Below are 26,369 nucleotides of genomic sequence, written 5' to 3'. Positions count from 1 at the left end.
AGAACTGCTGAACCCTCTATATGGAACCGATTATACATATCTGAGATATCACACTTTAAAATTAAATAAAGCCTAAAATGAAATAAAACAAGAATTATTTGTTTTAAGAACCTCTTTCAGACTAAAAATGGATATCTGCAGAAGCATAAGCTATCAGGTGCCAGTAGCACCTACATAAAGAAGGAAAGTAAAGTTCTCTCAAGGAACATAGGGGATAATTTTTTGCCACAGCTATCTTATTGTAACTTCATTTTTAAATTTCATTTTGTTTTCCAAAGATGAAAGAGTTTAAACAGTCAGTGTTTAACCTTCAATATTTCCCTAGCTTAAATTGTTATTTGAAGCTGTCATTAGCCATGCTGGGGGAAAAGAAAGGCATGGTTTTGCACTTATATTTTCAACTGTGAAATGGCGCTTTGTTGTTTGATGATGGGAGATCCCTAATCCCTAGTTTGGGGGTGAATTTTCTACGAGAATACTTATCTTGAATGTAGAGGACAAAAAGCCTGCTATTTACAAAACAAAACAAAAGAGGAACAGCAACATAAATAGCTTGAAGAAAAGATCAGCGTTGATCACTTTCACAAATCTTGGTTACTGAGATGACAGGAAAAAAACAAAAACCTATTACATGAAGGGGAAAAAATGACACTATGACTCAATCTGCACAATTCCTTTTTCCTTCAGCTGGACAAATAGATTTAGCAGTAACAACTGACTGAAAAAGATTCATATCCAGGATGTTGTTCATGTTTGACTTCATGTTAAGCTTCCATTAAAGGTTTCTGTAATATAGTTTCATAACATGAAACAAATTAGGGTTTCCATATGGATGAAGCCCTATCCAGATCTGAATTTAAAAAGCCAAATCCTGAATCTCTTAATGAGGTAGTCCCCACTGAATTAGAAAGGAATTTATCCAGCATAAAACTAAAGGCAGCAGGATTTGGCTCGCAGGACCATCATGCCTGCCAAAGCAACCATACACAAAATGAGGTTTATTCTAAGTAAGTATAATCCAATAAGAGTATGTCTGAAAGGGAGTGATAGGCCTAATTTTTCTGCTATTGCTTGGTTAGTCCATGTTTGTTTATTATATAGATTTGTAAGGTCACCCAACTCAGCAATGACTCTACACACTTACTTGTGAACTACAAGTCATAGGGAAATTGGTTTCTGAGGAAAATAAAATTTGAACTTCCATTTCTGAATGGAAAAATCAAACCTTATTTTCAATGCAAACTGCATTTTAGGTAGATGCTTAACCTACATCAAAGCCTTTTGGGGTATTTCAATATGGATTTATCTGAATAGGACTGGAAATTTGTGACACTGTATGTAATTGCATCATATTTGCCTGAACCTGGCATACATGAACATATACAATTGTATTCTTCTTGAAGAATACAACCTAAATCTCCAGTATTCTGGGTTTTTTTAATCTAAACTGCTATTCTATAGCTACATCCAGCAGTAACATCTACTCAATTCAAAGGCATTTCTAAATAAACCTGTAAATGACCACATAGTTAAAATCTGTTGTTCTCATTTTTCTTGCTTTCACCAATACAAAAGCTTGCTTTTTCTCCACTAGATTAAGCACTGTAGAGCTGGTGGATCAGAAATAAATACTAAATTACAATCCAATGGAAGATGAACTGAAATAATGGCATTCTAATATATGACAAAGAAGCAAGTCATAAAAATTATGCCTGTGAAAAAAAATGGGTCCCAATCTAAGAGGTTGAAGGCTGCTACTGCAAGAAGACAGATGCATTACAAGCTACTTTAGATTTCAAAACCTTAGGTTGACCTCAGGTTGATCTCCCAACTGCTGTGGATCATATCATACTACCCAAAAGAATACAAAAAATAGTGTCTACTTATTCAATATTTTTGTATTTTATGGGCAAGTACAATCAAAACATGTCTTAAAATTATAGGAATTGTGTACTGAATTCTTAATAGCTATAACAAGCTGGGTTTCAAAAAGGCAGAGGAACCAGAGATTAAATTGCCAGTATTCACTGGATTATGGACAAAGGAAGGGAGTTCCAGAAAAACATCAATTTCTGCTTCATTGGCTATGTATGTTGAAGCCTTTGATTGTGTACTCTCACAATTATCTGTAGCAAGTTCTTTAAAAAAAGGGAGTACCAGACCACCTTACCTGTCTCCTGAGAAACCTGTATACGGGTCAAGAAGCAACAGTTAAAACTAGACATGGAACAATTTATTGGTTCAAAATATGGAATGGAATACGACCTGACTGTATATTGGAAAAGTTTGTAGGCACAAGGAGAAGGAGGGGGGGAGCATGAAAGAGGATTAGATGATTAGTTAGTGTGAACATGAATTTGAGCAGACTTTGAAGGACAGGGAAGCCTGGTTTATCATGGCGTTAAAAGAGTCAGGCACAACTCAGCAAATGAACAACGACAACTTGTCTACCTGTCGTTCTAATTTCGTTAACTTCAGCAGTCATAGGTTGAGGACTATTTTAACTAGCTGAGTTTTTAATAACATTATGTACATTGTATGAAGCATTTTCCCTCAGACATTCATTTTAGAGGTATTTCTATTGGATAACAGCATTTAAAATATATAAATATAATGTACAGCCAATGTATAATAAAAAATATAGTTTGCTTGCATTAAACTGAAGAAATCTATCTCCATCTCTATAGGGCAATTATATTGTTTTATTTTTAAAAACAATTATAATGTCTGAAAATGATACATTGCATTTCTCAGATTAAATTATTGTTCTAACAGTGTTTATGAACAATTCTATAAAATGGGTTGATCAGCCTTACCTTCTTTCAGCATGCCAACTTTTAGACACTTCATAAAACGACAAGCTTGACAGGATTTGCGTCTGCGCTTTGTGATTTCACATTCATTTGTTGCTGGGCAGCTGTATTCTATGTTACCTAAAACATTTAAAGTACATAAAAAGAAAAATCCATTAAGAATTATCAGCTACAATTTTGTTAATCAACTAGAAGAAATACAACTGTAACTGAAAGTTTAAACAAGAAAACCATGAAATTGAAAATGTTAGCAGCTGGACTTAAAATTTTTTACAGACTTTCTTTTGTTTTTGCAAACAGTATCTTATTCTAAAGAAAACTACAAAAGCAGAATATTAAAACCACATATCTTGACACCAGTGACGTGCAGTCAGGTGAGGCAAGTGAGGCACAGCCTCACCACTCTCATCATGAAAAAAAAAGTAAAAGGAAAAAGCTGAGCTAGTTGCTGCCTCACCGTGGATGACTCTGCTTAACCTCACTGGTGCTCTCCCTCCCCAAGTGTAGTGACTTCCTCCCCAGGCCCCCATTCATTTCTCTCTCTCACACACACAGCTGGATAAAACTATATAAAAATCTAGCCCAGCTTCAGTGATTACAAGTTTGAAAAGGCAACGTGGCTCCACCTGCAATCAAACTACACTTGGGGAGGGAGAGCACAAGTGAGCACTGAGGAGACCACAGGAGGAGGCAGGAAGCCAGGCAAAGAGCCATGCTGTAGTACACACACTTCCCCCCAGCCTCTTTCTTTTGGAAGGCTTGGCTCGGCTCCCCTCCGGCTTCTCTGCCTCTCCTCTCACCCCAGCCTGCCAGCAGGAGGTGGTGGGTGGGCTTTATTGTGTTCCAGGCATTTCCCACCCAGACAGCAGGCTGCATTTGCAATGGTGGAGGTGTTTGGGAAAGGCAGCAGGGAAATGGGGGGGGGGATGGCAGAGGAGCTGCTTTCAAGCCACTGGAAAAGATATCCAATCCAACTTTTGTGTGTGGGGGGGTTTGTTTGAGAGTGAGTGAGAGAGGGAAGGGGTAGGAGAGATAGTCCAATCCAACTTCTGTGTGTGTGTGTGTGTGTGTGTGTGTGTGTGTGTGTGTGTTTGAGAGAGGGGGAGGAAGGGAGAGAGGGAGGAAGGAGGGGAAGGAGAAGAAAAAGAAAAAGAAAGGAGCAAAAGAGAAAAACAAATGCTGTTGCTTTAAATTGGAACTGAGCATGCCTGGCTGTGGAATTCTGGGAATTGAAGTCCACAAGTCTAAAAATATTTGAAACCCAGCACTGTGTCAGTGCCTCACCAGTCATAAACCTCACCGCACGTCACTGCTTGACACAGTTTAAAAGTTTAAATAGGGTATTGCTTAGCATATTTTTTCCACAAAATAGTAAATGCAGATTGTGCACACCTAAATGCAGAGTTGTTCTGCCTAAACATTTTAAGCACTTTGCTTTTGTATGCTTCTCAAGGAAATATATCTGTTTCTGCAACCTTTTATTCCCCGAGGTTTTGATGTGAATATAGCACCCATATTTGCTTCAGCCAGAATTCATGGTGGAATTGTTAAAAAGAAATTCACTAGACTTATAAAATGACATACTGGACTGGATAGTACAAAGCATATGTAAAATCATCAAAGGTAGAGAGAGAATTGTTCTCCTATTTCTAGACTTCAGAATCAAATGCTGGAAGAATTTCATTCAACTTATGGAATTCAGTGCCATCAAAAAAAAAAAAAAACCAGTAATAATTGCTTAATATGTTTAAAAAGGCCTAGATGCATTCAGGAAGAAGAGAGATATCAATGCTTTTTTATTAAGATACATTTTTGTAGAGAGGATAATTAGGTTTGAGAGGCTGAATACAACTGAATATCCCCTAATGGGGCCAAAAAAGCATGAATCTTTTCTTGATATTATATTCTGTTTAAGAAATTCCTGGAAAAAAATTCCTGAAAAATCTGCACTTGCAAGAGCTTTAGTCTGCTTTAAGAGAGGTTGTCTTGTGTTCTGTTTCCATATCATATGCTAATTCAAGCAGATGAATAGTGTTTTTTAAGATGAATTTAATTGTTTGATTAATATAGGTATTCTTACTGACTTGGGCATTCATAGTTACATTTAGCAGGTGCAATCTGTGGTAGTAGTACTTCATGGAAATAATAAAAATGCTTTTCCCCAACAGTGATTCCCCATCTTGCTTTAGAAGTATTTTGTTACTTTCTAACCCTTTCCCCTTGTGATTAAGTGCATTAGTATCTTAATGAAAATGCATTCTCTTTATTGCTCTCTTGGGAAGTGGGAGGTCATCACACCAAATGCATAAATTGCCATCAGAGACAGCCCAGGCATAATTGCAATTTTGCTGCTCCATGTTTGCTGCACTCTGAGCCTCAAGACGTCCCCTGAAACATGCACAGATTCTGGTAATTAGCATAGAGTATGCCTGGGACCAGAGCATTGATGAAATATTTCAGAGTTAATCACACTTTGTAAACACTGATTTATATTGACTACCTTTCTCCAGACTGATGTCTCCTCATTAAATATCACATTAGCAGGTTGCAGGATTGTACAGATTCAAATTCTCCACAACTGCTAACTTAACGAGGAGTAATACTATGCACAACACTATGTCTGTCTGTTGTAACATATACATTTTGAACTAGAGTTAAAACAATGCATTAAGAGGGAATTCAGTATCTAAAATGTGCATTGATGGCATCAAAAGTTTAGAGTGAGCTATTGGTCTCATGGATGCCCTGATCTCCTATTTTGAAAGAAACAGTTTACATACATACATACATACATACATACATACATACATACATACATACATACTACAGCAATTCTATCCAACACTAGAAATTAAAAAATGTATTCTTAAGAACATCTACCTAAAATTTAATTTCACTAAATCTAATAGATATACCTGTGTATTTATTAAATATAGCAACACTGACTTAAAATGTATAGGAATGTCTTTGTTTTAGAAACAAATTACAGAATACTTGTACCAAACCCTAACAATACAGTCTTCCCTTTTTCTGCTTTGATGGCTGGACAGATAGATAAGCAGACAGACAGACAGACAGACAAACAGACAGACAGACAGACAGACAGACAGACAGACAGACAGACAGACAGACAGACAGATGAACAGGCACTCCTTTGGCAGTGAAGATATTGCTTTTGATGTTTGCCCAAAGTAAATTTAAGTAATTTAAATGTCTTATTTTGATTTTTGTAGTAAGGATTAGACATGATATTTATATGTATACTTATCATCATCTCCATCTCTACTATAATCATGATGACTCTTAGTCCCTCCACACCAGGGACGTGTGGTCAGGGGAGCAGCCCGGGAGCTGCGGAGGCAGAAATGTTGTCAGCGCTCCCGGATGACGAAGCCACGAAAGCGACTGGGGAACGATGCGCAAAATCCAGCAGAGGCAGGAAGGTTCTCATCGTTCCCCAGTCGCTTTCGTGGCTTCGTCATCCGGGAGATCCGAAAACATTTCTGCCTCTGCAGCTCCCGGGCGCGGCCGGACGGATGTAGCCAGAGCAATGCCGAGACGGGCCGGGCGGACGAAAGCGAGCGAGTGAGCGATGGAGGTCCTCGGTCGCTCGCCCGCCGGACTGCCTCGGTGCCACTCTGCCTACCTCCGTCCGTCCGCGCCCGCGAGCTGCGGAGGCAGAAATGTTGTCGGTGCTCCCGGATGACGAAGCCACGAAAGCGACTGGGGAACAACGAGAACCTTCCTGCCTCTGCTGGACTGCAAAGTCCAGCAGAGGCAGGAAGGTTCTCGTCGTTCCCTAGTCGCTTTCGAGGACTGCGGAGCGCGAGCCGGCAGAGCACGCTCAGGAAGGCGGGGAATGGGATCACGTGTGCTGGAGGCTGAGGCAGCCTCGGCTTCCAGCACACATGGTCCCATTCCCCGCCTTCCTGATGACGTCACCAGCCTCACCAGCCATAAACCTCACCGCACGTCACTGCTCCACACAATTAATGAAAAACAAAATCTGACAGAAATTACAACATCTGAAGAAGCCATTTAGGCTATTAAGCTCAAATCACTATTCAATTTTGGAATCCAAATTAGAACATCACAGACAGATGGCTTTCTAGTTTGGTTCATCATAACCTACCAAAGGTTAAGTGAGTTCACCATAGACCTATCATTAAAAATAGGGTTTTTAAATGACATTAAACCTAAAATCTCCCTTTCTATATCTTAAATCCATGTGCACGATTATCAGTGGTTAAAGATGTTGAGCTTATCAACAGGAAAGCTGACAGGAAGTGTCTTTGGACAATGCTGGTCCCTCAGCTAAGAAATGGAGATGAGCACCAAGAGAAAATCTTTACCTTTATATCTTAAATCCATTCATTCCAAATTCTGTACTCTGATGAGAGAAAAGAGATCTTGATCTTCTTTAGGTGACATACTTTCAGATGTTTAAAGAGTATTGTTATATCTCTCCCTTCTTTCAATTTTATACCCAATTCCTTCAGTCTCTCTTCCCATGGTTTGTTGTAGGAAGCTTGTACTTTCATAATTCTTAAGAAATTAATTCTTTGTTAATCATCTCTAATGTTAATCTTTGTTAATCTTCTAATTACTCTGAATCCTTAAAGTGTAATGTCCAAATCTGGAAATCATACTCAAGGTGGTACATGATAAAAGCTGAACTTAACAGAATATAGTACGTAGATGGGTTAACGTATTGAGAATAGGCATTATAGGTAGTTTTCGACTTACGACAACAATTGTCCTCAACATTTTATGTTGTTAAGTGAGACATTTCTTAAGTGAGTTTTGTTCCATTTTACAAATTTTCTTGCCTCAGTTGTTAAGTGAATCTTGCTTCCCCTTTGACTTTGCTTGTCAGATGGTCGCAAAAGATGTCACGTGACCTTGGAACACAGCAACGGTCATAAATATGAACCAGTTGTCAAGCTTCTGAATTTGGTCACATCATCCTAGAGATGCTGTAAAGGTCATAACTGTGAAAAATGGTCCTAAGTCACTTTTTTCAGTGCTGTTGTAACTTCAAACAGTCACTAAATGAACTGTTGTAAGTCAAGGACTACCCGTATTCAGATGAAAAATGGACAAAGTGCTTTAGATCTTGGTGGGGGTGGATCCTCATTGTCCTTTTCAATAGCTTCTTAAAGAATGAATCAATAGACTATAGTTTCTACAGCTGTAATATAGCTATATAGAGCTATATAGTAATTATTGCATGGGAAAGGACAGAAGTCCATGCTAAGTTCAGTAAGGACAATTGTCCTTGAAAGTCCTCCTGGATATATATATTTTTTCCTTGATGTTATATAAATGAAAAAAGAAAACTTGTACTAAAAATGTGCTGTTCAAGCACCCTTTACTTATATTATATCAATTTTAATTAGAGTTCACATTTCAAGTACACTAAAAATCAAAGGTTCCTTGTATTATTTTTCTCTTTTTTATTATTAAAAATGTTTGTAGATTTCCAGTTCAGGCAGATACATACAGTATAGAGTTTTATAGAGCTTTTATGGCTTGCCATTTTCCCTTAATGTTTTCAAAGACAAAAACAATGGGATCTGAGAGAGAATATTTTTAATCAAATATACTATATTATTTGAGGGGAAAACTATTAATGATAGAAACTGGATTGTTTTTCACGTAGTTGGGAAAATTTTCTGTAAGGAATAATAATGTATCAGCCTGGCAGATAGGGCTTTTTAATTCAGGAAACAAGAATGACAATACAGTTTATAATACCTTCTGATTGGTCTTTAGAAAACTTATTTAAAGTTCTTATTTAGTTTTCAGGCAATATAGTTTTCTCATTTACAAGCTTACATCTAACTGACTGAAAGAACAACAAACTATGTGTAACTGAAGTGCAAGGGCATAATTTGCATTTTTAAAAATACTTTGGCAACAAAATACTCAGCAACATAAAATATAGTGTGATGTTTTAAAATGAAAATTCTTGCTTCTTGCAGACAGTGCCCTGAAGTAAGATTCATGTCAGTGTCATGATACTGCAATGTTTAGAAGTGCTTTTGTGGGTTTTCTAGCAATGCTACTAAACATATAGCTTTAAAATAATATAACTAGAGGTAAGCTTGAAGAAACAAATAAAAATATGTTAACATGTCTTCAATCTCTCTAAAAGTGCCAAAATAAGTAACATTTCATGTACCTTATGATAAGCTTTCCTCTCATTATGGGCCATAAAGTCACTGTTGACTATTAATGATAAAATAGATAGCACTTTCCCAATATAAATGGCAAAGTTACTATTCAGATCAATGTAAAAGCAATCCTAAAGAATGCTGAACTTTAGATAAGGAGGAAAGTAGGTCATTTCCCTCTGACCCACAATTATTCTATAAATGTGGGTACATGGGTGTGTGTGTACAATAAATAGCAGAGTTGGAAGGGACCTTGGAGGTCTTCTAGTCCAACCCCCTGCCTAGGCAGGAAACCCTATACTGTTTCAGACAAATGGCTGTTCAACATCTTCTTAAAGACTTTCAGTGTTGGGGCATTCACAACTTCTGGAGGCAAGCTGTTCCACTGATTAATTGTTCTAACTGTCAGGAAGTTTCTCCTCAGTTCTAAGTTGCTTCTCTCCTTGATTAGTTAACACCCATTGCTTCTTCTTCTACCCTCAGGTGCCTTGGAAAATAGTTTGACTCCATCTTCTTTGTGGCAACCCCTGAGATATTGGAACACTGCTATCATGTCTCCTCTAGTCCTTATTTTCATTAAACTAGACATACCCAGTTCCTGCAACTGTTCTTCATATGTGTATTGAGGGTGAGACACTTTCATTTTTTTTTCTGAAGTAGCCAAGTTTATATAAGGCTAGCAGAATAAGGGAGGGAGGGAGGGAGGATACTATCCTCTCCTATTTTATGTTTAACTGACAAAGTCAGCCAGTATTTGAAGAAGGATATGTTTCTAGACTATATGCTGAAACCTCCCTTATCATAAGCCACTTGGAACATTATGTTATTTTAGGTTCCAGAACAGCTCAGTTTACTAGGCAGCTCATTAATTCTCCTTGATCTATCTTGGCTATCAATACTTTCTGTGATAAAAAGAAGTTGGTAAAATAGATAAGGAAGTTATCCATATTAGAATGTAAAGAAATTTCTTTCACTACAAAGGCTCCAGTAATGAAGTCAGCTACTATGAATAATGTATGTGTGGATTTTTTTTTTAAAAAAAGGGCTTTGATAACAATGTTGAAAGCCTTAGTGCCACATTAGTTAGATGTGTGATAAAATCAAAAAAATGAAGCAGTGCTTACATTTAATTAGTGAGAAGATGCTGGATCATGGGTAGATTGGATCAATATCTTACGCTTTTTGTACTAACAAATGATATGAGAAAGGTATGCCCCCAAACAGGAAGAGTATGAAAATAAAGCATGTTCAAGCCATATTTTACTTTTTAACCGATACCTAGTCAAGTTAATATCGCTAGAATTAATAGTATTAAAATTATTGAAAAAATGCGTAAGGGCAAAGTGTAGATTTGGTGATTTGCAACACTAAGATTGAGGCTAGGCAAATAATTAAGTACTTCACCCTCATATAAACAAAGAAATTCATAGTTATTGAAGGAAAATATCCCCAAATATTTGAGAATTACAGAATGTATGAAATGGAATAGGACAGCAGAATTGGGTAGTCAACACAGGAATCCACTAAACCAGGGGTGTCCAAACTTGGGAACTTTAAGACTTGTGGACTTCAACTCCCAGAATTTCCCAGCCAGCATGGCTGGCTGGGGAATTCTGGGAGTTGAAGTCCACAAGTCTTAAAGTTCCCAAGTTTGGAAACCCCTGCACTAAACAATCTCCAACAGCTGGCCATCCAGACCCATCTGAAAACCTAGAGTGAGGAAGATGTCACCATTTACATGCAGATTGTTCCATCACTGCATGAAAATTATTAACAGGAAATTCCTACAAATTGTACAATGGATAAATTAGAATCCCATTGTGCAATTACAATAGCAACTGATTCAATATGCGTGGAAAGGCTATCCTTATCTACCAGCCGCAAAGTGTCCCATGAGACTCTTGTTTGATCAGCTCAGAAATAACCAGGGGCCTCTAAAAAAAGCTCAAAAGTATAACCATTTATGCCACTAGGCAGAGAGAAATTGGCACTTGAGCAGCAGATAACGAGAGGAAGAAAGTAGCAGTGAGTGTGTATGACAGGCATAATATTAAGGTATGGTGGAAAATATTGTCCTATGTCTAGCTAAAATAAGATTAAATTCTCTATTTCCCTTCTGGATATGAAAGGCTCTATTTCCCTTCTGGATAGGAAAGGCCATTTCTGCCTGGGAATTATGGTTATCTATGTCTTTTCAAAGTTTTTGTTTCCTTCTGCATGTCTACCCCTTAACTCTTTCTGATCCTCAATTTTGAAGAGTATTTTTTTCATAATCTGTGTAGGACATCTTTTCTCCACCTAGGCAACTTTAAGATAGGTGAATTTCAATGCCCAAATTCCTCAACCAGCAGTTTTCAATGTTGTCAGAGTGCCAAACTGCTGATCTAAGGTAACCCATCCAGATGTTTCTTTTAGATTCTAACCACTCTCACAGGAAACGGCAAGATACAGGTTGTCCCAGGAGAGAAATCAACTTACCTTCTCTACTGGTTCGCAAATGTGAGTGCACGCACCACCTCTGCACATGTGCAGGACCTTCTGCGCATGCGCAGAGCATCAAAAACAGGACGTGATGACGTCCGGGAGTGTGGGCAGAGTCTCCCATTGCCACAGCTACCGGTTCACCCGAACCGGATAGAACCAGCTAAATTACATCACTGGGTTGTCCTCGACTTACAACCTTTTGTTTACAATGGCACTGAAAAAGTGACCTATGACCAGTTTTCACACTTGCTACCATGGGAGCATCTCCATGGTTATGTGATCAAAATCCAGATGCTTGGCAACTGGTTCATATTTATGATGGTTGCACTGTCCCTGGGGTCATGTGATTACCTTTCGCAATTTCCTGACAAGCAAAGTCAATGGGGAAATCAGTCTCACTTTACAACCATGTTGCTAATTTAACAGCAGTGGTTCACTTAACAATTTTGGCAAGAAAGGTCTTAAAATGGAGCAAATCTCACTTAATAACTGCCTCGCTTAGCAATGGAAATTTTGAGCTCAATTGTGGATGTAAGTTGAGAACTACCTGAATAGCTAAGCTATACAGTAAATATCTACTTTTAGGATATATTTTCTACATGAATATTATGTAAATATTTATTTATTTAATATCCTGCCTTCATTATTTTTATAAGTAACTCAAGGCAGCAAACATACAGGTGAAACTCAAAAAATTAGAATATTGTGCAAAAGTTCATTTATTTCAGTAATGCAACTTAAAAGGTTAAACTAATATATGGGATAAGACTCATTACATGCAAAGCAAGATAGTTCAAGTCATGATTTGTCATAATTGTGATGATTATGGCGTACAGCTCATGAAAACCCTAAATCCACCATCTCAGAAAATTAGAATATTACATGCAATCAATAAAACAAGGATTGTACATAGAACAATATCGGACCTCTGAAAAGTATAAGCATGCATATGTACTCAGTACTTGGTTTGGGCCTCTTTTGCAGCAGTTACTGCCTCAATGCAGCATGGCGTGGAAGCTATCAGCCTGTGGCACTGCTGAGGTGTTATGGAAGACCAGGATGCTTCAATAGAGGCTTTCAGCTCTTCTGCATTGTTCAGTCTCATGTCTCTCATATTTCTCTTGGCAATGCCCCATAGATTCTCTATGGTATTCAGGTCACATGAGTTTGCTGGCCAATCAAGCACAGTCATCCCACAGTCATTGAACCAGGTTTTGGTGTTTTTGGCAGTGTGGGCAGCTGGAAAATGAAGTCAGCATTCCCATAAAGCTTGTCCGGGGAAGGAAGCATGAAGTGCTCCAAAATCTCCTGCTAGACGGCTGCGTTGACCCTGGTCTTAATGAAGCACAGTGGACCAACACCAGCAGATGACATGGCTCCCCAAATCAACAGACTGTGGAAACTTCACACTGGTCACAAGTCCTGTTGTTCAGTGGTCCAAAGTCCTCTTTTCTGATGAGACCAACTTTTGCATCTCATTTGGAAACCAAGGACCCAGAATATGGAGGAAGAATAAAGAGGCCAATCAAGCACAGTAATCCCATGGTCATTAAACCAGGTTTCGGTGCTTTTGGCAAAAGTTGCTCTATCAGAAAAGAGGACTTTGGACCACTGAACAACAGGACTTTGGAACACTGTGCTTCATTAAGACCAGGGTGTATGGGGCATTGCCAAGAGAAATATGAGAGACAGGAGACCGAACAATGCAGAAGAGCTGAAGGCCGCTATTGAAGCATCCTGGTCTTCCATAACACCTCAGCAGTGCCACAGGCTGATAGCTTCCATGCCATGCTGCATTGAGGCAGTAATTGCTGCAAAAGGGGCCCAAACCAAGTACTGAGTACATATGCATGCTTATACTTTTCAGAGGTCCGATATTGTTCTATGTACAATCCTTGTTTTATTGATTGCATGTAATATTCTAATTTTCTGAGATGGTGGATTTGGGGTTTTCATGAGCTGTACGCCATAATCATCACAATTATGACAAATCACGGCGTGAACTATCTTGCTTTGCATGTAATGAGTCTTATCTCATATATTAGTTTCACCTTTTAAGTTGCATTACTGAAATAAATGAACTTTTGCACAATATTCTAATTTTTCGAGTTTCACCTGTACATAATATTAATGCAGACTCCACGCTATCAGTAGCATTTTTGCTAGCAGTGAATGAAAGAGACTAAGGGATAACAACCTCAAAACACCATAAAAACCATGGAATAAAGATGTCCTGAACATTGGGAGAAAATGTTATTTAGTAATGAGAAAGAAAATATACACAGAAGAATAATTTACATAATAATTACATAATTTACAATCACCCACCTGTTTATGTAGCAAGATGATGCCAGTCCCAATTTGAAAAATGCTGAACTAAATAATAATTTCTGAAATAATTGACATTTACTGTATTACTGGTAATAGCAATAATACTTATCATTTACAAATTAATTTAGTTATAATAATTTATAAATTATCAGCTAATCCTTTGATTCTTCCAGAAGTTTCATTTACAATCTTAAGGGACATTCTTAGGGAGGAAATAGACAGATAGCAATTTGTTCTTTAGCTATAAAAGCTTCACAGATAAGATGAAATCTAAATCAAGTGCCTGCTGCCTAAATCAGAATTTAAATATTTAAAAGGCATTAAGAACATATTTAAATACCTCTAGTTAGATTAATGACTTGCAGTACACTAAGCCAGTTCAATGATTTTCAACAGGACTTTTGGTAGCTAAGTGGCCATGAGGGTTAGTATATTGAATGTATGATGTATCTATACAAGTGGTGGGTTCCAAAATAATTTAGGACCTCTTCTGTAGGTGTGGCTTGCTTTGTGGGAATGGCTTGCTGGTAATGTGACTGGGTGGGAGTGGCTTGCCAGCCATGTGACTGGGTGGGAGTGGCTTGCCAGTCATGTGACTGGGTGGGTGTGACCAACTTGTAAAATGTGATGAAACTCACTTAACAACGCTCTTGCTTAGCAACCAAAATGTTGGCTCAGAAACTCTGGCATTTGAAGCACGCAAGTCTTAAAGCTGTGAAGTTACAAGAACTTTGCACCCCTAACCCTTTAGAAAAAAAACCCAGGGGTGTTCAAACTTGACTGCTTTAAGACTTGTGGATTTCAATTCCCCGAATTCCTCCTCTCGCTCTTCATCTTGATGATGTACGGACGGGCGGGGGAAGGGAGCTGGAACCGGTTCTAAACAGCACTGAAGATTTGTGGAACCTCTTCTATAGAAGAGGTTAGAACTGGCAGGAACCCACCCCTGATTTATACAAGGACTTTCTTTATTTATTAGATCACTTGTTTATAGCTCATTTGTTCTACAATAATTACCAAAAGCTTAAAAGTTTAAAGAGGAGGAAACATGTTTAGTAGTTGGTTAATCAACTTGGAGAAATAGGGCAAGACAGGCAAAACAAATCTGTCATTTCTTCTTTAAAATGTTCTTGGAAGGAAATGCTGATGCAATGAGTTTTAAAAAAAAAACATATAAGGAAGGTGAATAATTTAATCAGGTAATGATGAATTCAGGTTACACTTTATGTCAGGTTCATTGGACATCTGCCATGTTTGTATTGAAGCCAAGAATGAAGTATGGCCTTTTCTTTTATTTAAAAATATTTGTTTAAAAAATCTGCAAACCCAAAAAGCTGATTTGATTTTTTTTTATGTTCTTCAAGACAATCTTTTAGTCTTTACAGCATATTATCAACTGATCATTGTGTAAAATGTAACTTTTGGAAGATATAAAAAAATTTGAAGACAGAAACAAAATATTTTCCCCCATTTCAAAGGTTGTTTTTTTTTACTTTTTCCTTCTATTCAATCTTATCACAGATTTCTTGGCAAGGTTTTTTTCAGAAGTGGTTTGCCATTGTCTCCTTCTTAGGGCTGAGAGAAAATGATTGGCCCAAGGTCACCCAGTTAATTTTGAACCTATGGAAAGTTGCCAGGCATCTGCCAAAACTCTCCAATGTATAAACTCTATTTTAATTGATCCACTTCTGAATTAATGCTGATATAGAAAATGACAATTATAAATCCACAGTTTACACTAAGTTCAGAGTAGCATCTATTTCCCATGATCACATCTCAATTTGTATCTAACAATTGGCTTAACTTCCTCAATTGTGACTTTCTAAAATTAGTTTTTTGCAGAATAGAATTACAGTTTTCATATGACTTGAAGAACATTTCATGGTTAATAACGGACTAATCTTAACTAATCCATGAAACATTTTTAGGAATTTCTGTCCCATCTTGTATCCTTAAAATGTATTAGACAATATCTCCCATGATACAGCAACAGAACAGTAATATAGACATTTAAAAAAAAAAGGTTCTGGGGTTTATTTTATCCCTTTCAGATTTTGTTTCTCCTTTGCCCTGGATATCAGGGCTAGAGTACCCAAAGGAAGGAAAATGTTCCATTGTTCACAAGAACTTGGTTTCTCAGTAGTCTAGGGAGAAGCAGGAGGAAAACTAAAGAATGGAATTTGAGGAATGGGAACATGTATAAACTAAATAGCATTTTTCGTACCTCAACAAGCCACCATGGGAGAGGGTGGATCTAAATGATTATAGAGTTTCTCCAATTTAATAATGGAAAATATGGTAATCTTATTTTATTTATTTATTTATTTATTTATTTACCGTGCTTCTAGACCGCCCCCTCTCCCAAAAGGGACTCGGGGCGGTGTACAGTCCATGCAAAATATATCAAAATACAATAAAAACGTTGAATATGTACAGTTGGAATGGAGGAGGTTAAAATGGAATTAAAAGAACTGTACAGAGCCAGTATATAAATATAAATTTAAATTTTAAACCCCTAAAACACACACAATAAATTAAAAACAATACCCCTAAAATAACCAGTTAATAGTATATTTGCCAGGAGGAACAGTTGTAATTATGCCAGGCCTGCTAATCGGAACAGGTAAGATATGACCAAGCTGAGCTCAAGGGACGAGTCAAATGTGTCATCAGTCATGAGTCCCTTCATGCCCACAAGAAATCTAAGTCCAGACCATCTTGAATTCCTTCTACTCTTATCTCCTGCTAATTTCCCTTGGCTGTTAGTACTTCAGATTCTTGTACAGAACTTAAGCTTGCAATAAATATCTACACCCATTTGAACTGTCTGGATCTCTTGTTTTCTTGGAAGTTGACATTAATATACATCTAAGTGTTGATGTCCTCCTATCCCCAATGATGTTGCCCACTTCTTTCTTACTGATGTTGCCAGTGTGCTGCTCCAAGAATGGGATATGTGGAGTACATGGAGATAGGATTAGTTTATGTGCATAGCACATAAGTAAACAAGTGAATGAATACATAGAGCTAAATTTAAACATGATGAAAACTAATGGGCAATTACGGTGAAGATTTTGGCTCAGTTTGTGATCTGCCATCAAATTGCCTTGCTTTGCCTTGAGCTCTATCAGTTTGGTAGGAACTAAAATGGTAGTTCTACATGGCAGGGTGCAGATTAGCTATTCTGGGCAGGAAAATCAATTGGCTAGTTCACTATGGAAACACTGGAGCCAAGATTTATTTTGAGTATGAATACTACAATTAAGGAGAAAAATTGGTTCTATGGAGTTACTTTAGACAATAACAGTGTCTTTTGTCTATGAAATCTATCAGTAGTGTCTCACACCCACAGAACAGAACTAATCAACAGTAGCATAGCAGGAGAAATAATCTCATACAGAACATAGTGAAATACACTGCATTGGCTTATATCTTGCTGTCTCATACCTAGTATATATTTAGCACATGCTTTCCATGCAAGAAACAACAAATTCTATTGTTAGCATCTCAAGGTAAGGTTTGGAAAGAAATTTACCTGTAAATCTGGGAAATTATTTGGTAATTACTATATACCAGTTTGAGTTACCAGTCAGATATTTGGAATTACATTAATCAGCATTCTCTTTACCCCTAATAAAGATATATGAGAATGATGTGATATGTGTCTCATTCACCTGGATGGCTGCTGTAAACAATATAACATTATATAACAAAATAGCATTGACAGGGTATTATCTGATTAACAATAATGTATCTTCCCAGATTCCATCTCTTAGGGATGTTACCAGGCACAGAACCACTGACTTTTCTTGCATGAAGAACAACATTGCCTTGCAGCCAATGAAGTAATCCACATGCAAGACAACAAACTCTATCAGTAAGTTAATTTAATTCCTCTAACGCCACAGTCTTTCCAATATATCAGCTTGCAAACACATGAAGGGTGATCACAGACTCACAGAGCCTAAAAGGGGCAGCACCAACTAAGATGGAAACATTTTTCTACTTTCTACAACACAGTTGCCAGTGTACAAATCAATGAGTTATATGACAATACTTTCTGGCTGAACTGTAACAATAGGCTTAAATAGGACTAACCTTGAAAACAGAGATTTGCAATTGATGCAAAGCTATAGCACACAGAAATTAATTGGGATAGATTGTATGGAAAATACACATACAAATATGGATCATGTGGAAAATACAAATTTTGATTATTTTGACTCACTGTTCCTACGCTTTTATGCATGAGCTGTTTATGTCATGCTTAATAAATATAGTACTTGGATTGTCAAAGAACTATTATCTCAGTAGGGAAATTTGTTTATTGATGAATCAAATTTCTTCTCCTCTCCTATGTAGATTTCCATTTGTCCAACACTCACAAAACTAATGAAGGTCCTCTAATTAGAACCATAAAGAGAACATCAGAATTGCCAAACCATAAACCAATTCTAATATGTCTGCCATCTGTAATGATTAAAAAGTGTTATTTGGCAGTACTTTAATGAAGGCAATATCAAAGATAACTAAATATCCATATACCATATATTGTATATGGATCGGAGTGGTTAGGAAGAACTAAGATTATGGGTGCATAGAAAGTGAACCTACTGGTAACCATGGCTTTATTACCTATAAACTAGAAATTTCACTAATCTTGGCAAAATGATAAGGTGCAAATAAAAGGTGCAAAATGATAAGGTGCAAATAAAACAAATAAATATATCAATAACATGGACCATTAATGGCATTACAGAGTTCTCAAACTCAAAACCCTTCTCCCTGAATAAGCTTCAAACCATGGTTATGTGTCTAGCTATTTCCTCCTACAAAATTACCAATTTTGAGATATTATATCTGAGGCGCCTCAAGCTGTGGTAAACTTCAACAATGAGGCCTAAGCCCAAAGACAACACAGCGATAGCCAATTGAGTTCAGTTAAGATATCTAATTGAGTTAAATTCTTTATTTGCTTATACCTAATTGACAGAATCTTACCAGAGTAAAGCTATAACCTATGCACTGGGAATTCTACACTGAGGCAACTCTGAACCTTTTCCTTCCCATTCAGTTCAGGTCTATAAACACTCTTGCCTTGACCCCCCTCTGTGAAATCTTCTGCCTTCCTCACCCATTCCTTTTCCAGCTGCAATTCCATCATACCAATTCATCCAGCGTAAAAATTGTGCAATGTATCTGGATGAAACTAGATTGGAGAAAACTTGCCCTTTCTTTCTTTTCTTTTCTTTCTTTCCCTCTCCCTCTCCCACTCCCTCTCTCTCTCTCTCTCTCTCTCTCTCTCTCTCTCTCTCTCTCTCTCACACACACACACACACACACACACAAAACACACAGACACACACCAATTTGGCCAATCAACGCTAAATTGGTTTTAGAGCATCTGGCAAAACTAGGAACAAGCTACCATGACGTTTAAGAGGTTGATTAGAAGATCAGATGTTAATTCTGCTATAAGAACTGTTCCATTTGGCACGTTACATGGTATGTAAACTTATCCATTGGCTTTCATGATACAAGGTTATTTCTCTAATTATTTATCATTCTGTTAGTTCTATCTAATTAGTCTTTTGACATGCCCAAGAACTAGAATATACCTGAATCATGATTTGCTACTGAAACTACTGTCAACTTTAACTGGTCACTATAACATAAAAAGGCATAAGTTCAAGAACCACTTAATTAGGTGGAGCTAGTTCTATGGCATTGGCATTCTGTAATAAAGGGACATCTTTCTCTGTTATAATTCTAGGGCATTATGTTTTGTGCTTACTGCCTAAAAAAAGAAAAAAATGAATTTTATTTACTTCTTTATTTAAAGCATGCCATTTTTCAAGTTACTACTGAATACAGATAAAATTGACAAGCTATAAAAATCAATGTACTATTTTTAGAACTTGCTAGTTTTCACTTTTCTATAATGTGAAGTCATCATAGTTTGAGGTAAGATATAAATTGAGAGGAGTAGCAATACATTTTGAATAAATGGGTTACAATCATGGAAATAGATGCAAAAAGAGAAAGGTGAATAATATATTGCCCATAGGCATTTTGGGTTAAAGCATGCAACTTAATATGCTTTAATTTTGGGTTAAAGCATACAACTGGCCTTGATATAGACATTCTTTTTGCTGTTATGATAGGTCATAGTAAATTTGGTTCATTACTTTTGTTTTTAGAGAAACAAAAGTTGACAAAATCCAGGCAATTAATTTGGCAGAAACTATTACAACTCAACCAATCTCTTGATGGGATCGTTAATGCTCTCGGAACTTGTTTGTTTGCTTACCAAAGTTTCATTGTCCAAGTAGAGATCATCATACCAGTTAATGTCTGTGAGCAATTAACCAAGTTCAAAGAGCATCAAGGCTGCAACTTCAATCCTGAGCGAGCTGTCTGTCTGTCTGTCCGTCTGTCTGTCCATCTGTCTGTCCGTTTGTCTGTCTCTCTCTCACACACTCACTCACACATACACATTAGTTAAATAATTAGTTAAACAATCAGATGATTCAACTATCTTTTTCACCTTACGCCCCAAATTATAAAACAATAGTATAATCCCATGCTTTTAAAAAATCTACCATAAATACATGAACTAAAGTTTTCATACCCTTTATTGAACACAAATTTTATCCATAAAAAAAAGAGAATTCAATATGTTTCATGTTATTTGGCATTTAGCATGCTATAACTTGGGCTCAAGCCTCTAATCACAATGTTATTATTTCTACCACTGAAGATCAAAACTTTGCCTAGAATAACTAGGCAGACGTTTCTCCAAGAAGTCTTGCATGAATTTTCAGTGATACATGGTCATTGGCTTTTAGTTTTAGAACTGCGAAGAAATCTTATCCAGACCGATTTGGATTTGGATTTGGATTGTGACCTGTTTTCTGCTCTGTTTTATTTTTGATGCCTCTGCTTGAATTATCAAGAGCAGCATGTTCTCTGCAGGGATTTTCTGCAGCTTAGTGGGGAGAAATCATAGCTCAATGACAGAACATATGTTCTGCATTCATAAAGTCCCAGGTTCAATGCATAGCATCTGTAGCTAAAAGTGTCAGGTAGCAGCTGATCACAGTTCTTTCCATGAGCCCCTGGATAACTGTTGCCAGTCAGAGTAAATAATACTAGGTTAGATGGGCAAATAGTCTTAAGGAAGTTTCCCAATATTACTTCTGTTTTGAGGTTTGTTCTGTTATTTTTCTGGGTTAATGTCTGATGGCCACATTAAAAACAATCTTATGATTTTAACTGTATAATTATACAGAAGATATACTGAAATCCATAAACATGCATTAGACTGTTAATATTCAATTAGTGGCTGGAAAATTCTAACTTGGTAAGCTTACCAAAATGGGAAAGTAGGAATGCAGATTTCCTGGAGGTCACGCTGGTTGATGATCTCTGGAGGGCCAGAGATAGAGGTTGTTCCTCTATCCTGGTCCTATTAGACCTCTCAGCGGCTTTTGATACCATCGACCATGGTATCCTATTGCGCCGGCTGGAGGGGATGGGAGTCGGAGGCACCGTTTTACGGTGGTTCGGCTCCTACCTCTCCGACTGGTCGCAATGTGTGTTGACGGGGGGGCAGAGGTCGACCCTGAGGTCACTCACTTGTGGGGTGCCACAGGGGTCGGTCCTCTTGCCCCTCCTGTTCAACACATATGTGAAGCCGCTGGGAGAGATCATCCGTGGTTTTGGGGTTGAATACCATCTGTACGCTGATGATACTCAGCTGTACGTTTCAACCCCAAATTACCCCAGCGAGGCTGTCGAAGTGATGTCCCGGTGTTTGGAAGCCGTCGGGGTCTGGATGGGGGACAACAGACTCAAACTCAACCCCTCCAAGACTGAGTGGCTGTGGCTACCGGCACCTCGGTTCAGTCAGCTGACTCCAACGCTGGCCATAGGGGGCGAACAACTGCCCCCTGTGGAACGGGCGCGCAATTTGGGCATCCTCCTTGATGCCCGGCTGTCAATGGACGACCATGTGGCAGCCGTGGCTAGGGGGGCGTTCCACCAGGTTCGCCTGGTGCGCCAATTGCGCCCCCTTCTGGACCAGGATGCCCTACGCACGGTCACTCATGCACTGGTGACGTCTCGCCTGGACTACTGTAATGCTCTCTACATGGGGCTTCCCTTGGGACGCGCACGAAGACTGCAGCTAGTCCAGAACGCAGCCGCGCGGGCAGTCATGGGGAGTACTAGATACTCCCACGTAACACCGCTCCTGCGCGAGCTGCACTGGCTACCTGTAGTCTTTCGGGTGCGTTTCAAGGTTTTGACCACCATCTTTAAAGCGCTCCATGGCATAGGGCCTAGTTACCTGCGGGATCGCATCCTCCCACATACATCCCTGCGGCCAATTCGCTCTCACAGGGAGGGGCTTCTCCTGGTGCCGTCCACTAGGCAATGCCAACGGGCGACACCAAGGAGTAGGGCCTTCTCTGTGATGGGCCCAACCCTCTGGAATGACCTCCCCCCCGACATTAGAACCACCACTGACTTCCGCTCCTTCCGGCAGAAACTGAAGACTCACCTGTTCCGACTGGCTGGTCTGGCATAATTCTTAACGTCTACCTCCTGGCATATATATTTCCTACTGGTTTTTTAGGGGACTTAATTTTATAAGACACTGGGGTTTTAAACTTTGTATATTTTAAATTATTTATTTAGCAATTACAGTTCTGTCTATTTTATCCTCCTCTTATTTATGTATTTATCATTTAATAATTTTTTATTGTTATTATGTATGATGTTTTTGATATGGACTGTACACCGCCCCGAGTCCCTTTTGGGAGAGGGGGCGGTCTAGAAGTGCTAATTAAATTAAATTAAATTAAATTAAATTAAATTAAATATAAACAGTATGTATTATCAACGGACACTATGAGAGCTAGAGATAAAAGGAAATCTTTTTTTTCTCTTTTGTGACAGTGGCACTGAAAGAGAACATGAAGGGTGTGAGAACTGACCAGGTTTAAATAGCCATTCAGAACATCAGCTAAGAAGTTTTCAAGTAGTGTACACACTACCATTTCTTGACATACAATAAAGATATATTTAGCAATCTTTTTGGGAGCCTGGAGAACATTTTCTTTCTTGTTACTGTTATTTTATAACTAAACAGAGAGCAGTAATTTTCAATAGTAATCATGTCCTAGAGTGAAGCAGGAAGCAACTAGACTGAAACTCTACATATTTCACATGGGATCTTATTATTGGTTTATTTATTATTATTCATAAAAAAAAAAACATTTTTATAACCAAGAGTAACAAATCATATCCTTAACGAAACTGCACATCATATCCTTAAGGAAATCTATCTTACCTGATGATGCGAAAAGACCTAAGAGAGAAATAAATAGTACTTGTACCTCTCTATAAAGCTTTAGTAAGACCACACTTACAATACTGCATCCAGTTTTGGTCACTATATTATAAAAAAGATGTTGTGACTCTGGAAACAGTGCATAAAAGAACAACACAGATAATTAGAGGATATAGGCTAAAACATATGAAGAATGATTAAGGGAATAGGGTATTTCTAGTGAAAAGAAGGAATAGGAGTGATATGATAGCGGCGTTCCAATATTTGAGTGCTGGTGATCAACTTATTTTCCAAAGCACAGAAGGCAAAACAAAAAACAATGGATGGAAACTAATCAAGGAGAGAAGCAACCTAGAACAAAGGAGACATTTCCTAGCAGTGAGAGCCAGTGAAGCGGCTTGCTTTCAGAAGTTGTGGGTGCTCCATCGCTAGAGACTGGATAGCCATTTGTCCGAATAGTATAAGGCAGGGGTGTTAAACTCACATCATCATGTTGGTGTCACATGATGTATCACAACTTTTTTCCCCTTCACTAAACCAGACATGGGCATGGCCAGCACATGATACATCCGGCCCATGGGCTGAGAGTTTGACAACCCTGGTATAAAGCTTCCTGCTTATGATTTTTGGCAATTTCACATAAGAACTTTCCTGAATTCTCACAATATTTCTGCACTTTTACTTATAAGATGTCTGAGCTAGCATAATTTCATGATGGTACAAGAGCCATTTTTTTAATCTCATCATACCCTTTAATACTCAAGCTGTATCTTTTCTATAAACAGAACTACTTAAGGTAAGACATGAAATTATGTTATACATAAAACAAAATAAATCACACAATAACCTGATTTATACAGTATATGATAAGCAATAACATACCTTATTTTATTTTGACTTAGTGGTTATCTGATCCTAATGATTGCTCTTTATAAGGTATGGTTTAAAGCTTAACATCTTGTGGAAATGAAGACAATGGATGAATGAGCAATGACAATGAACCTAGCACAATGTACAAACCTACAGCTGTAATAGTAGAACAGCAATCACTACAAATATTTTAAAACTTAGCTAAAATATGTAAAATTACTTACAAGGCTTATTTGCTAAACTAGCATCAAAGAAGTACATTAATGTGTTAAATTATAAAATGTTTTTTTTTTTTGAATTGGTCATCTTATTGTTCAAATATGCTTTTAAAACACACACACACACACACACACACACATGAGACGAAATAAAGGCTAAGATATGCATGATAGAAGGTATCAGGAGTTACTTCTGGAAAGTTGTCTTAACTTTTGTTAAGGAAGTCTTCCTCATCCAAAGAAGACTGGTAAGAAAGAAAGAGGCTTCTATGAATAAAACATCTTAATCTAAAATTTTATATCAAAATAAAAACTGGCAACCTAAACTGTGCAGCCTTCACTCACATAACCATATCAACAGATTGTACTGGATCCTAGCACAAGCATGATCTGATCCAATCAACTTGTACAAAATGGTTCCATAGAAAACAAAGGGGGGGGGGAAGAGAAGCAGAATTGTGCTGTATTTTTCTCCAGCTGAGAAAAAGGGTAATGGAGCACTGACCTTGAATTGTCCTCTTGAAGAAAGCCTTGCAGGCCTCACATGAAGCCACACCATAGTGATACCCTGATGCAATATCACCACAAACCAAACACAATCTTTTGGGCATTGAGTTCAGCATGTATTCACACTTGGTTTGTGAATCTTCTGCAATGGTACTGGAGCAATCATCGTATCGTTTCCTGACAGACCCATTACCCCCGAGACCTGGGGCTGAAGAGTAGAGCGGTGGTGAATCTAACCCATTCTGATGTCCATTCATGGTTGAACTGTAGCTTCCACTGGCGTCAGAGGAGCCACCAGGACTGTGATGGTTGATGCTGTCCGTCAAGGAGGCGGGGCTTGATGGTTCCGTCTTGATATATGACGAACAGCTAGAATCAATGTGTCGATCCTTGCTTGACATTCTGCAAAGAAGCCTGCATTGTAAAGAGAATGGGAGAGAAAGAGGTTTCTGTGCATTAAAGACAATGATCTTTAAAGGCGTGCTGTAAGGGCTAAAGACTACATCATTCATTCTTTAGTCAATACCTCTTGTTTTACATGAAGGTAATCAGCATAAGCACATGATAGAGCTATAGCAAAGTCTCAATCTGGCTGCACACAAAAGTTATAAAATATATAATACAATAGTTTTCTTTTAAATCACCTCTCCAAATTCTAAAATTGTCATTTATAGTAAAAAATAAATTTACTGCCAAATTGTTCTTAGAACTTCTTTCCCCTATGACAATACATTTATCCCCTCTAGTAACAATAAAAGCAAAGAACATCAAAATTGTTTCTGTATCTATCAGATGAATGTTTTGCTCAGTAAATTCTTTTTTGTCAGCAAGTTTCCTAAAGCATGACTGTACTTTCTGTATTGATTGAATCTCAGTATGAAGGAATAAATCACGTTTAAAGAAATTTATAAAGAGATGTTTGATCTCAGATTACAGTGCATAATTAAGCTTGATTTCTGTTTCACAAAATCTAAATGGAATAATTCATAAGCTTTGTCTGCAATTACATTTTAGCTGTTGTCCATAGGATTAATCAATAATAATGTAAGCATCCAGTACACCTGGAAGACTATATCACATGAAAGCTAATATTTGACTATTTTGGGGAAGAAAATGCTGTTGTTAAAAGAAGGAAACAGAAGTTTTACTTGTCAGATGATAAGATCATTGATCTCCTCTTATTAAAAAGGAGGTATTCAAAGTAGTAAAAAACATCTGAACTTGCACATTTTCTGACTGTGAAAACTGGAAAAAAATTCTGCTAAGTGGCAGATTGATTGCTATGTGCTTCTTAACTGAAGAGACAGTGCTGTCATGGCAAACACCATGCTAATGTAGTCTTTGAAAGATTTTCAAGAATGCAGCGAAATCTATTTCAGTCATGACAGAGGTAAATTTGAGGTGGGTCAATATTCAACAAAAAATAGCTTCTAATCCTGAAGAACATATCAATCTGACTGATTCATCTATGTCATTCTTATAATAAGTTTTAGGTGGAAAAAATACTTTTGGATAAATCGACAGAGTTTTCGACAAAACTAGAACATGTTACCTTTTCAAAATATGAATGTTTAATCAAATTTGGAAAGGAAATGTTGCAGTGAATCTCTTAGTT

At 37.7% G+C, this 26,369-nt stretch overlaps 1 protein-coding gene across 4 annotated transcripts in view; it reads right to left on the bottom strand.

Annotated features, from left to right (window-relative positions):
- ESRRG (estrogen related receptor gamma) overlaps positions 1-26,369 on the bottom strand; it is a 195,346-nt gene that overhangs the window by 128,566 nt on the left and 40,411 nt on the right. For all 4 annotated transcript variants that reach the window (XM_081942198.1, XM_081942197.1, XM_081942199.1 and 1 more), the window contains 2 exons: positions 24,753-25,168; positions 2,817-2,933 (listed from right to left, as the gene is read on the bottom strand). In XM_081942198.1, the coding sequence (XP_081798324.1) occupies positions 2,817-2,933; positions 24,753-25,168 (533 nt within the window). The remainder of the gene's footprint in view (positions 1-2,816; positions 2,934-24,752; positions 25,169-26,369) is intronic.

Source organism: Natrix helvetica (assembly GCF_964273705.1).
Source record: "Natrix helvetica genome assembly, chromosome: 2".
Taxonomy (NCBI): domain Eukaryota; kingdom Metazoa; phylum Chordata; class Lepidosauria; order Squamata; family Natricidae; genus Natrix; species Natrix helvetica.
This window is presented reverse-complemented; position numbering and strand designations above follow the sequence as displayed.